Raw genomic sequence first — 14,721 nt, 5'->3', positions numbered from 1 at the left:
ATAATTATTTTAATTTTAGCATAACACGAAATGAACCCGCGAATTTTCCGGGTCTCTAGTCATTACTACTACCAACTGTCGTATACCGAGAGTTAAGATACACATAAAAAATATATAATGATGGTATACAAAATAAGCCGGGTAGTATCGATTTGGCAACAGTATTCGCCATTTACTCTGTACTGCAATCCAAGCGCGAGACATACATGTCCAGCTTGTCAGCAAGCTTGATACAACAAGCTGCATTCAAGCTGACACAAACTTTAATCAAGCGTACATAAAGCTTCAATGAAGTTCTCTGTGACAAGTTAACTTGTCTAGCCTCGTTCAAGCACATTGCAAGCGTGCAAATGCAAGTGTGTGTCAAAATAATCAAGGTCATAACAATCAAGCTTGAACCAAGCTTGATGCGGCAACTCTTATTAAAGTGATTTTTCGAGATTACCGCGAATAATAACGACCGTTGAGGGCCGGCGCCGTTTTTAAACTGTCAGTTATGTCCCGTGCTCTTGCACTGGCGATAAGACATGTCTTCCCCTGCTTCGAGGACAGCAGAAAGGTCGCCCGAAAATAGCGCCCAGCCTTGACCGGGGTCAACGGGAAGCTTGCGATCCATTGACCTCCTGTCAGTCCCCGAACGATTCCAAAGTTCACCGCTCGCTAGTGCAACTTCGCGGTCAGAATTAGAAAGAAGAAGGAAAAAAAACTTATATGCAAGAGGTATTACGTTTGCACGATTTTACAGAGTTTTAAACCGGATGTTCACACAAATCTGTAGTAATCTGCCCGTTGGTGAGTCTCTCGCACTCCGGGGCCGGTGTCACAAGACTCAGGGCTGGGGCGACGAATAATCCCTCGCGGGCCGTATTACCTTTGAATATATATACTGTATAGAAGTCGCGAGTGGATAGGATTCACTCTACGTTTTTCAGGAGCGTATGATGAGCAGCTTGGGAACTTCACCGCTGCAGTGCGCTGCTGTAACGCCCTGTATCGTCTTAGTTGTTATTTACACGTTAGAGAGCAGCACTGTCGCCCGCTGTCATTACCCGCACCCCCCACCAATCATTCACTGCAGTTCAAGTTCGTTAAACGGGAGGGGGTAGGGGTGAAGAGTTTGACACTTGTCCGCTAGGGACCACCACAAGTCGATGCCCTAGAGATGGTGGCGATTGCGGCGGTGAATTAACCAACTACCTCAAAACCGTATTAGAAATTTTAACCTGGGCTGGTGTCTTCTATACAGTATATATATTCAAATGTATTACAGAACCAGTTCAGGAGCCCTGCGCCAGGCTAGGAACTGGTTTCAACGCATTCTAGCGTACGTTTGGCAACCATCGATAACATTTTTGCTGCAAAAATACTAGAGATAGCCGCACCATCGCAAAATTAGAACGATCGTTCTAATTTTCTCAAGAAGGTACTTTTAAAGTTGCGTTTGTTTCTTTTCCCTAATTTTTTTTATAACAAAAATTATAAATTTACTTTACCGTACTTTTAAAAAATTATTTATCTATGTATTTTGCTACGTTCCAAACGAAATAAAGAAAATCCAGCCGTCACCACCCCCATGGCCTCTAACATGGCAGGTTCGAAACATCAACATTGAAATATCCAACCATAGATGTAGGTGCCGACGCATCGACTTCGATATACAAATCTCGACATGTTGACATTGATATTTCGTTATTAATGTTTCTGACTCGATAACACCGTGAAAAATACAGCATATTTTAATTATATGATACAAATATTATTTTCCCTTGTTTTTCATAATTTTGATAAATTCATTATTCGGCATAAATTATATATATTTAATCTACATTAAGCAAAGTCCCTTAATAATATATTTAGCACATAACAATTTTATAAGGCTCAATTTTGAAAATTAAAAGCTCAGATAACACATAAAGAGGTTCACAAAGACCATGGCATAGTGTATACATATTAACAATACCGTAACACTGTAGTCATTCCCTGAAGTGAATTAAATACTAAAAGATAATGACTTCACAGTGTAAGCTATTCGTAACTGTCAGTCACTATTAACTTCGAGCAATCCATTAAATTACATATGCTCTGCTTTAAAGAATCAAATTTTGAAAAGAAAATGATAGAAAAACGTTATGCCTGAAAACAGTTGAAAAAACTGCTCTATAGTTTTTCGTGAATTCAAGTTCCAAAAATCGATTTTGTGATTTTCTGATTCCTCAGGTTTGTCCACGTTCAGTGAGGTTTGTGGTTTTAAGGAACAAGTGTTATATTCTGTGTCGTGTACAACTTGTCTCAAATATTACACTTCCCGTAAGTTGTACCTACCGATGTGCCAAATTTGTTCTGTTAACGGATTTTGTAAACAACCTCATATGGTTGTCAGTGGTCGTGAACAGACATCATGTGATGCTTATCACGTGACAGTAAATGGGTACCTCTGGCACATACTTCTTTCAAATACTTAAAAATTTGAGACACATTGAATGATAAAGACAACAGGTGTTTGATTATCACTAAGTAATATATTAAGTTTAAAACCAGGCATTGTCTGCCAGGAATAAGAATACAGAATATCTTGATCCATAGGTGACTATAACTAACAACCGCCGGTAATGACTTGAATGGATCAATGGATGATGTTTTACTTTCCCACAGCATCAAGGGGCTGTCATTAAGAAGATCATAAATCTTCTGGACTACTTGGACTCCCTGGCAGACCCTTTCAAGAAGTACGGAGTGGAGGAGTACATCACGGCTATGGGACTGTCGGTGGCCAAGGAGTTCCAAGGCCAAGGGCTGGGCAAGGAGCTTCTGAAGGCCAGGTTCGACGTGGGCCGGGCCGTGGGGGTGAAGCTGACGGTGACTGCATTCACCGCCATAGAGTCGCAGGTGCTGGCCACCAGGGAGGGCTTCGAGGAGTTGGCGCGCATCGACTACGAGGACTACAAGGTGGACGGCAAAGAGGTGTTCCCGGGAATAACCAGCAAGTGTGCCATACTCATGGCCAAGAGGATAGGATGAACAGCCACCTTGGGGCTAGGGTTGTGAGTCAAGCCAATATGTCAAAATCAACCACGACATGCTAGGTTTTTTGAACAGTTCATATTATTCCAAAGGGTGATTCAGCCAGCGAAAGGCTACAGCTTGAAACCGATATACGTCGAGATGGACATTTCGAGCGATATCTCGTTATCAACATATCAAGGATATAAATTGGGTCAAGACTTACATGTTAAAGTGTAATATATTATTCGGTTGTCATATAAATTTTGAAAATTATATTTTAAACTTATTAATTATTTACACCAAATGTTTTATTAATTTTAATGTCCTGCAAATGTTTCTGAATATTTCAAAGGGTTTACTTTGAATTTAACTTAAACATTAATAAAAATTAATGTCATGAAGTCTAAAATATAAATGACGAAATGTCAAGTTCTACATGTAGAGATCAATACTTCGAGCCCTATAGCTAGGGTAATATACGTTAATGGTAAATGTTGAGATCGATTTCTCTTGGTATAAGTTTATTTTTTCAAAATATTCCTAATTAATCCAAACCTAAATGTGTAAATTTTATCACATGTTTAATATGTTACTGTATAGTGTAAACTCAACTATATTAAAAAAATATTTGTGAAAAAGTATTTAATTACATAAGTTTATTCAGCACTAATAAATAGAGGTGATCTGTGTCTATCTTTGTCGTATATTCTGTCGTTCATAGGATGCTGGGAGTGATTTCAAACTTCTTCCACATGGCGCATCAGTTAAGTATATGTTTATACTTTGCTATTTCTTTCCTAAACCATCACTTTTTTTTAATAGTTTGACGAATTTCTATAACTCATCCATTTAGGATGAAATTTTTATGTCGTCCATCATAATTATTGAAACGCGTGTTCCTAGTTGAATACGTTATAATGCTTTTTTTTTCAATGTATTATCTTTTTCAGTATTTTCCAGTTCACAAAATTCCTTCCCTGTGTTCCTTGAGCATTTTCATTTCCTTTTACTTTCCCCAATATCCCTCCTAATAGCTACTCTGCCTCTGATTGCATATAATTATGGTTTACAAAATGACTATAGATGAATGAACATTTTATTCTTCGTATGAAACATTTATTAGATTAATTAATTTTTAAAAAATGCTATGTTATGATTTTTTTTTTCAAGTTACGGCTCATTGCTCAGAAGTCCGAGTCAACTAAACAAATAAACGTCATTTGGAAAGCAGACTTAATGTTCGGAACGGGACAGAAGCTGCGGTCCAATTCGATACTGCGTGGCCAACACCGCCACACGAGGAATGTCCCTAGGTCACACTGCTCCTGTAGCGGTCTCCGGGCGGCATGGCAACAGCACACAACTCTGGGAACATGCCATTTTCGACAGTGCGGTGTAAACAGTGTACAGCAATGTGGAGGTTCATCTATGTAATATGGTTACGAGAACAAATTGCCAGAGACTGCCAGTCTTCTCGGCACGAGAGAGACGCGTCGTTTCAGGTGCTCGCCTTAGCGACTAGGATTTCCTTTGCGGCGCGCCGCCAGACGTCGGCGGTCTCCGTGATATTGTATCCTCGGCGGTAACTCCCGCCGCCGCGTGCGTATCTATACCGCATTTCATTGTTAGTTTGCAGTGTGTGCATTTAAATAGGCATTTAAATACTTTCTCTTTCCGATCTGCCATTAGCGCTGTCCTCGTTTCGGCGTGCTCCGTTGCCAGATGCACGCCATTGAGCGCAAACGTTTCACACACAACTTTGCAATGTAATGAAAATTTGTTTAATTTATCGGAATATTTGTATTTTGTAAGTTATCTTTTTGGAATGACGATTGTGGAAATACATATTCCTGGTGAATTTAATCAAGAGCATCATTTGATAATTTATATTATATATATATCTGAGTAGATCTCAACGAAGGATGCCATCTTGGTTTCAACCGTTTTTGTTAACATTTTGTTAATATTTTAATTTAAATGAAGTTTACCCTTTTTTGTCCAGCATTACACATACTTTCATTGAATGCCTTGTTATCAATAGTGACTGACAGTTTCAAATAATTTCTCCTGTAAAATGATAACTGTAATTTAGCATTTAATTTTTTTTCTGTCAGAATTACTACAATTGCAATGACACCATAGGTACACACTATTTTAGGTTCTTAGAAAAAAAATCAAGAAATATTATAATTAAATAATATATTATTAAAACTTATTGTGATTAACGATGGTACACAGTAGTATAGCTTGGCCGGTCCGGAAACAGGCCTCAGGCGGTGGTGCTTAGTGCCGGCTCCGCCATCTTGGATTTGTGACGTCACGACGGCAAAAATTCCTCAAAATTCCTCAAAAATGACTCAAAATTTCCCGTTTTAAGAAAAAATTTCCCGTTTTCGAGGGAAAAATTCCCGTTTCGAGGGAAAATTTCCCGATTTAGTCCTTAAAAATCCCAACGGCTAGAAATGTCCTGATAGAGGCTTAAGCATCCTTAACTCAAGCCTCAGTTAAGCCTCTATCAGGATGTGACCTTGACCTTTGACCTTGACCCCGACGGCCATCTTGGATCCACCATCTTGGATGACGTCATTTCGTTTTCTCGAACATTCCGGCATTGTGTTATCGGCCATTTTGAATTATGACGTCACCGTTGCAATTTACGTTACGGCCGCCATCTTTAAATTTATTATCCGATTTTAATGAAAAAAAAATTTAAAAATTATAAAAAAAATTAAATAATAAAATTTTTAATAAAATATTTAAAAAACAAACATTTACAACACGGAGCTTGGAGTCCTCGGTTCAAACCCGACGAGTGCAAAAAAATAAAAATGGCGACCGATCCTTCCCCCGAGGTGGCTGCAGGCATACTGACTCCCTCCACTTTTTTTTCAAAGCATATATATATCGTCAGGTAATATGACATCATGTCCGCCATCTTGTCTTCATCCACTGGAGACCACCATCTTGTTTTCGTCTGCTAGAGTGTGCCGATATCATGTAGTATAATTATCTGGTCACCACACCTTTGACCTTGACCTTGAACTTTGACCTTGACCTTGAAATTTGACCTTGACCTTGAACTTTGACCTTGACCTTGAAATTTGACCTTGACCTTGAAATTTGACCTTGACCTTGAAATTTGACCTTGGCCTTGAACTTTGACCTTGACCTTGAACTTTGACCTTGACCTTGAAATTTGACCTTGAACTCGAAATTTGACCTTGACCTTGAACTTTGACCTTGACCTTGAGATTTGACCTTGAACTTGAAATTTGACCTTGACCTAGAAATTTGACTTTGACCTTGAAATTTTACTTTGTCCTTGAAATTTGACTTTGTCCTTGATGTCCATCACGGATCCATCATTTTATGTTCAGTACATGATACCAGGAGCGACCACCTGCTGGAGTACACCATCTTGTGCGTGTACTCGTATTACCATCATGCTAGTTTTATTCTAACATGCTACAGTGCAGTAATCATTTATTATTACTGAGGTACCCACCATCTTGAAATTTGACCGCCATCTTGAAATCATGTAATTATTTAGCTAGAAATGCGGGGAAAAATTCCAATAGTCTCCGAAAAAATCATTTATTAATTTACAAATCGAATCGATGGATCCCTGTCCACGGTTCGATTCTTGACCAGAGACAGTTGTAACTAATTATTAAATAAATGTTAGGTTCTGTTTTCCATTACCTTTCGCGGAATTTATTAATCATTCACTCTACGAAAATCAACTCAAGTCAATATACCGGACCAACGAATTAAATCAGTGCCGATTAGCCTATTATGAAAGTCTAATTTTTCAATAATCTGAATAACATATAAGCCGTTCATGTACAAAGCCACACATATAGATCAATTGCCTTCAGTCCATGAGACCGAGTCATGTCATTATCAGACGTATAGGCTAGTCATTTCAGGACCACATGACCTTCGTAATCCATCGTGACATTTTTATACATTCTAAAGGACCAAGTAACCTTGTAAAATATTTTAGTAACACCAAGAGGTGATAAACTAGTAAATATTCAATCACTACATTTTGTACTACGCGCAATCAACAAAAAAGGAAGCACCGACAACGAAAATACAGCACCACCAACGAAAAGACAGCTCATTTGGAAGCACCGACAACGAAAAGGCAGCACATTTGGAAGCACCGACAACGAAAAGGCAGCACATTTGGAAGCACCGACAACGAAAAGGCAGCACATTTGGAAGCACCGACAACGAAAAGGCAGCACATTTGAAAGCACCGACAACGTAAAGGCAGCACATTTGGAAGCACCGACAACGAAAAGGCAGCACATTTGGAAGCACCGACAACGAAAAGGCAGCACATTTGGAAGCACCGACAACGTAAAGGCAGCACATTTGGAAGCGCCGACAACGTAAAGGCAGCACATTTGGAACCACCGACAACGAAAAGGCAGCACATTTGGAAGCACCGACTACGAAAAGGCAGCACATTTGGAAGCACCGACTACGAAAAGGCAGCACATTTGGAAGCACCGACAACGAAAAGGCAGCACATTTGGAAGCACCGACAACGAAAAGGCAGCACATTTGGAAGCACCGACAACGAAAAGGCAGCACATTTGAAAGCACCGACTACGAAAAGTAAGCACATTTGGAAGCACCGACAACGAAAAGGCAGCACATTTGGAAGCACCGACAACGAAAAGGCAGCACATTTGGAAGCACCGACAACGAAAAGGCAGCACATTTTGAAGCACCGACAACGAAAAGGCAGCACATTTGGAAGCACCGACAACGAAAAGGCAGCACATTTGGAAGCACCGACTACGAAAAGGCAGCACATTTGGAAGCACCGACAACGAAAAGGCAGCACATTTGGAAGCACCGACAACGAAAAGGCAGCACATTTGGAAGCACCGACAACGAAAAAGCAGCACATTTGGAAGCACCGACAACGAAAAGGCAGCACATTTGGAAGCACCGACAACAAAAAGGCAACACATTTGGAAGCACCGACAACGAAAAGGCAGCACATTTGGAAGCACCGAAAACGAAAAGGCAGCACATTTGTAAGCACCGAAAACGAAAAGGCAGCACATTTGGAAGCACCGACAACGAAAAGGCAGCACATTTGGAAGCACCGTCATCGAAAAGGCAGCACATTTGGAAGCACCGTCATCGAAAAGGCAGCACATTTGGAAGCACCGACAACGAAAAGGCAGCACATTTGGAAGCACCGACAACGAAAAGGCAGCACATTTGGAAGCACCGACAACGAAAAGGCAGCACATTTGGAAGCACCGAAAACGAAAAGGCAGCACATTTGGAAGCACCGAAAACGAAAAGGCAGCACATTTGGAAGCACCGACAACGAAAAGGCAGCACATTTGGAAGCACCGTCATCGAAAAGGCAGCACATTTGGAAGCACCGTCATCGAAAAGGCAGCACATTAGGAAGCACCGACAACGAAAAGGCAGCACATTTGGAAGCACCGACAACGAAAAGGCAGCACATTTGGAAGCACCGACAACGAAAAGGCAGCACATTTGGAAGCACCGACTACGAAAAGGCAGCACATTTGGAAGCACCGTCATCAATAAAGGCAGCACATTTGGAAGCACCGACAACGAAAAGGCAGCACATTTGGAAGCACCGACAACGTAAAGGCAGCACATTTGGAAGCACCGACAACGAAAAGGCAGCACATTTGGAAGCACCGACAACGAAAAGGCAGCACATTTGGAAGCACCGACAACGAAAAGGCAGCACATTTGGAAGCACCGACAACGAAAAGGCAGCACATTACGTTACTGAGACTAATGCCAGATACCAATTGAGTGTTTTAAATTAGATTCAGTAACTGATATGAATTCCGATTTGGGATCTGACGCTGTATCGAAAGAACATAGGTGTAAGTTTTGCAGTAAAGAGTTTATCTTGAGAAAGAATAAAAGACAACACGAGAAGAATGACTGTGTTAAAAATCCACTGCGCAATATGATAAGTTGTGTTCGATGTAGCAAGTCGTTTACGCGGAGAGAGAGCCTAAAAAGACATGGCAAAACTTGTAGCGCCAAGCCTGCGTACAAGCTAGAGGACAACGATGAATCTACTAGCCTAAGGAAGAGTGATCTGCATTACGACAATAATTTTCTTGGCTCTTCCGATCTCGACAAAGAACTTAAATTGAAGAAGGTTGATGATTTACGGAAGAATGAAGACAATGGAAGAATCCTTAACGTGAAAAGTGAGAATATATTCCAGCCGAATTCAAGTAGATCTTTCCTACTTTGTAAAAATGATGGACTCCTAAAAAGGAAGCACGAAGACGATGAAGACACTTCAACATCATCAACATTGAATTATTACGGTAAATTAGGTGAAGACGATTCCTTCTACGGTGATTGTTACAGTGACTCTGAGGCTGTTGACAAAGACATAGACTATGATGAAGCACCTAAAGCTGCCAAGATCGAAGAATGTGGCGGTGTCCTGAGACCGAAACGATGGAAACGACGTGATATATTAAATAAATCTGATCAAGCTTGTGATGATCTAGGTCTCAAACATGAAAGTTACTCTGAGGTTGGTGGTAAAACGGAAGACACCAGAGATCATAATATTTATTATAAAGGTGCAAGGAAGATGGTGGTAGAAGAGAATGATTACACATCATGGAAAGATCCAAACATATTGGTTGACCGGCTAAGACTTCTACATGGTTCGCTTTGTGCAGGAAACTATTCGTGCATCAAAGAAATATCCTTCATACTCAAGGAACTGAGGAATGCTGGCTACATACAATATTGACTTGTTTTACTTGCATTTGTATAATGTAAAGCAATAAAATAAATAATTTAAATTATAAGAATTTAATGTTTTTATTTCTTGTATTATGATTTCTTACTAAGACTTAGATCTCGTAACTTGTGCTTCCTTTTTGCCTTTTTTAGTTGATGGAGCTTCCAAATGTGCTTCCTTATTCGATGATGCATCCAAAATGTGCTGCCTTTTCGTTGGCGGTGCTTCCAAATGTGCTGCCTTTTCGTTGTCGGTGCTTCCAATGTGCTGCCTTTTCGTTGTCGGTGATTCCAAATGTGCTGCCTTTTCGTTGTCGGTGCTTCCAAATGTGCTGCCTTTTCGTTGTCGGTGCTTCCAAATGTGCTGCCTTTTCGTTGTCGGTGCTTCCAAATGTGCTGCCTTTTCGTTGTCGGTGCTTCCAAATGTGCTGCCTTTACGTTGTCAGTGCTTCCAAATGTGCTGCCTTTTCGTTGTCGGTGCTTCCAAATGTGCTGCCTTTATTGATGACGGTGCTTCCAAATGTGCTGCATTTTCGTAGTCGGTGCTTCCAAATGTGCTGCCTTTTCGTTGTCGGTGCTTCCAAATGTGCTGCCTTTTCGTTGTCGGTGCTTCCAAATGTGCTGCCTTTTCGTTGTCGGTGCTTCCAAATGTGCTGCCTTTTCGATGACGGTGCTTCCAAATGTGCTGGCTTTTCGATGACGGTGCTTCCAAATGTGCTGCCTTTTCGTTGTCGGTGCTTCCAAATGTGCTGCCTTTTCGTTTTCGGTGCTTCCAAATGTGCTGCCTTTTCGTTTTCGGTGCTTCCAAATGTGCTGCCTTTTCGTTGTCGGTGCTTCCAAATGTGCTGCCTTTTCGTTGTCGGTGCTTCCAAATGTGCTGCCTTTTCGTTGTCGGTGCTTCCAAATGTGCTGCCTTTTCGTTGTCGGTGCTTCCAAATGTGCTGCCTTTTCGTTGTCGGTGCTTCCAAATGTGCTGCCTTTTCGTTGTCGGTGCTTCCAAATGTGCTGCCTTTTCGTAGTCGGTGCTTCCAAATGTGCTACCTTTTCGTTGTCGGTGCTTCCAAATGTGCTGCCTTTTCGTTGTCGGTGCTTCCAAATGTGCTGCCTTTTCGTTGTCGGTGCTTCCAAATGTGCTGCCTTTTCGTTGTCGGTGCTTCCAAATGTGCTGCCTTTTCGTAGTCGGTGCTTCCAAATGTGCTGCCTTTTCGTTGTCGGTGCTTCCAAATGTGCTGCCTTTTCGTTGTCGGTGCTTCCAAATGTGCTGCTTTTTCGTTGTCGGTGCTTCCAAATGTGCTGCCTTTTCGTTGTCGGTGCTTCCAAATGTGCTGCCTTTTCGTTGTCGGTGCTTCCAAATGTGCTGCCTTTTCGTTGTCGGTGCTTCCAAATGTGCTGCCTTTTCGTTGTCGGTGCTTCCAAATGTGTACTCCAGCAGGTGGTCGCTCCTGGTATCATGTACTGAACATAAAATGATGGATCCGTGATGGACATCAAGGACAAAGTCAAATTTCAAGGACAAAGTAAAATTTCAAGGTCAAAGTCAAATTTCTAGGTCAAGGTCAAATTTCAAGTTCAAGGTCAAATTTCAAGGTCAAGGTCAAAGTTCAAGGTCAAGGTCAAATTTCGAGTTCAAGGTCAAATTTCAAGGTCAAGGTCAAAGTTCAAGGTCAAGGTCAAAGTTCAAGGCCAAGGTCAAATTTCAAGGTCAAGGTCAAATTTCAAGGTCAAGGTCAAAGTTCAAGGTCAAGGTCAAAGTTCAAGGTCAAGGTCAAATTTCAAGGTCAAGGTCAAATTTCAAGGTCAAGGTCAAAGTTCAAGGTCAAGGTCAAATTTCAAGGTCAAGGTCAAAGTTCAAGGTCAAGGTCAAAGGTGTGGTGACCAGATAATTATACTACATGATATCGGCACACTCTAGTAGACGAAAACAAGATGGTGGTCTCCAGTGGATGAAGACAAGATGGCGGACATGATGTCATACTACCTGACGATATATATATGCTTTGGAAAAAAAAGTGGAGGGAGTCAGTATGCCTGCAGCCACCTCGGGGGAAGGATCGGTCGCCATTTTTATTTTTTTGCACTCGTCGGGTTTGAACCGAGGACTCCGAGCTCCGTGTTGTAAATGTTTGTTTTTTAAATATTTTATTAAAAATTTTATTATTTAATTTTTTTTATAATTTTTAAATTTTTTTTCATTAAAATCGGATAATAAATTTAAAGATGGCGGCCGTAACGTAAATTGCAACGGTGACGTCATAATTCAAAATGGCCGATAACACAATGCCGGAATGTTCGAGAAAACGAAATGACGTCATCCAAGATGGTGGATCCAAGATTGCCGTCGGGGTCAAGGTCAAAGGTCAAGGTCACATCCTGATAGAGGCTTAACTGAGGCTTGAGTTAAGGATGCTTAAGCCTCTATCAGGACATTTCTAGCCGTTGGGATTTTTAAGGACTAAATCGGGAAATTTTCCCTCGAAACGGGAATTTTTCCCTCGAAAACGGGAAATTTTTTCTTAAAACGGGAAATTTTGAGTCATTTTTGAGGAATTTTGAGGAATTTTTGCCGTCGTGACGTCACAAATCCAAGATGGCGGAGCCGGCACCAAGCACCACCGCCTGAGGCCTGTTTCCGGACCGGCCAAGCTATACTACTGTACAAAAAATAAGATTTTTAATCAGGCAACAGTGTTCGCCATTTTTACACTGTACTGCAATCAAAGCATGAAACACGCTATAGCCACGAAAACAAGACCTCGGACGTGAGTCTCTGGCGTCTTCCAGGGCTCGGATAAAGGAACCTTGGCTCACAGCACGATCAGAAACCTACGAGGATGTTCCGCCCAGCCAGCCCCGCGCGCTCACATCAATCGCTTAGTGAAGCGACCCCAAGCAGCCACTGCTGACTAACAGGGCTGTCACAATCGCCAGTGGTGGACCCAGGGGCCGAGCACCCGAATTTGGCATCGAACCCCGAGGCCCGCGAGGAGTCCCAGGCCGCTGAATGCGGCCCCCAAACCTCCTGTAAATAATAAGTATTGACGGGGATTGTGAAATAACTGACTTCGAAAATTCGCTGCGAAGCTTGGTGACTACAAATGGCCCGAGTTAAATTTAATTTAATTTAGAGGGAAATGAAATTTTTTGACGTGACAACGTCTAATAAATCGATGACCGCCGGCTGCACGCACGAAAAAGGACGACTCATTGTCCCGTTACGCACATTTTCCCGTTACGCTGTGTCCCGTTAAGCTCATTGTACGCTTGCGCCGCAACTATCTCTCTTCCACTCGATTGGAACAACCATCGATTTGACTTTTTCGAGGCACATTATACTTGAAACACTCCCATTCGTTTCCTACTTTTATCATCGTCCTATCCTTAACAGAATAACACATATTGGAAGAAGTTAAATAGCAAACATGTATAAAAGTTATAGTTAAAATAATCTGTTCGTTAAAGTAATAAACATATTTGAATTAATGAGTGCAAATAAAAGTAAATTTATCAATTAAATTGTAGATTTCATTTCACTCCTTCTTTGTATCCATACAAAATGGTGATAATTCAATAAAAATGATTCAATTTTATTCATAAAAGTATGCAATCATTTCATCAATGTTTTGTTATGACGTTGTCACGTTAAACTATCGTCCGTAAACCGACTTTACAGATAACTATTTTTTTTTTACGTTCAACTCGTGTGTGAGGGAGCGCGGCGGCTCTGGGTGCCGACGACACCCGCGTGCAGTACTGGCGGCTACTGCCCAGGGATGTTAGACAGTGGCTCAACGAACCTGGCACATATGTCACTAAAAGCTGGTATCTAAAAAAATAAAAAATAAAAAAAAAACTGGTACACTCCAAGATCTTACATACATACTTTATTAGTTGACAATTATGTAACCTTTTATGTTTCCATAGTATTTATCGTATTAAAGCAGTTTATATAAATATCATTATATATATAATCTATGAAACAAAATCCACACGATCTTTGTCAGTGTAAGATCTTCGGCATGGCGCAGGGGGGTGACAGTAGATAGGACAAACTGAATCCTTAAAAATTGGATCATACCATGTTTCACCAACATCGGAAAAAAAAAGATTACAAGTTTTGATCTAATTAGTTTATTACATATCCAGTTGTTATAATTACATATTATATTGTATTGTCTCGTGGTAATAATGGGATTTGAAAGTAAAAGTACATATTTTTAAAATGTCACTGAAAACTAGATGCTGTGTGGCATATTGCCGAAAACGAAAATTAGAACACGTTGGCCTGTCGTTCTCCATATTACCTGCTACTGTTTTTGAATTTGAAAATTAAAAATAAATAATGGAATGGAAAATAAATATAATAAACAGAAATAAAATTAATTACTTAACAATCATCAGTTTCAATCTGGCTGTATAATTTGAACTTTACTAGTGCAGAAAAATATTAAATAAGTATCTACACTTGTAGAACTTTGTGTAACATTAACTGGTGGTCGTGGGATTAAGGCGTGGTGTTTCAAATCTATCGGTCGCCGGTTTGAATCCACCTTGAGCTTGAACCAAAGTTTTTTTCTTTTGCGGATTTTTTTTTTCTATTGTGGAAATATTTTAACGTCCTATTATAAGGACTAACATAAATCAATTTTACAATATCAGTAGCCTTTATCGAAAAAATATAAAATATGGCAACTACAAATGTGCCAACTATCGCGCGCTAAACCTTTCTCAGGTTGTATCTGGCTGTAATTTTTTCGTTGTCAAGTTGCAAAGAAATGGTATGATCGCAAGGGTTTTGTTTACAAATTTAAACAAACGATCATTACTATGGGAGTGGCGCCTCTCCCTTTACTTACTCTATCCATGGCGCTGTGATGAATTTCTAGAGAACTAGCATCTGAAATTATAAGATGGCCATAAAAACGTTAGCAC

The 14,721-nt window shown here is 40.6% G+C and overlaps 1 protein-coding gene across 1 annotated transcript in view; it reads left to right on the top strand.

Annotated features, from left to right (window-relative positions):
• The window catches only part of LOC134542827 (uncharacterized), a 99,999-nt gene extending 96,423 nt beyond the window's left edge, over positions 1-3,576 (top strand). Inside the window, exon 3 of the mRNA XM_063387388.1 lies at positions 2,653-3,576. Coding sequence (XP_063243458.1) covers positions 2,653-3,018 — 366 coding nt within the window. The 3' untranslated portion in view covers positions 3,019-3,576. The remainder of the gene's footprint in view (positions 1-2,652) is intronic.
• Positions 3,577-14,721: the final 11,145 nt, after the last annotated feature.

Source organism: Bacillus rossius (assembly GCF_032445375.1).
Source record: "Bacillus rossius redtenbacheri isolate Brsri chromosome 9 unlocalized genomic scaffold, Brsri_v3 Brsri_v3_scf9_2, whole genome shotgun sequence".
NCBI classification, from domain to species: Eukaryota; Metazoa; Arthropoda; class Insecta; order Phasmatodea; family Bacillidae; genus Bacillus; species Bacillus rossius.
The sequence above is the reverse complement of the archived record's forward strand: the minus strand, read 5'-3'. Positions and strand labels throughout refer to the sequence as shown.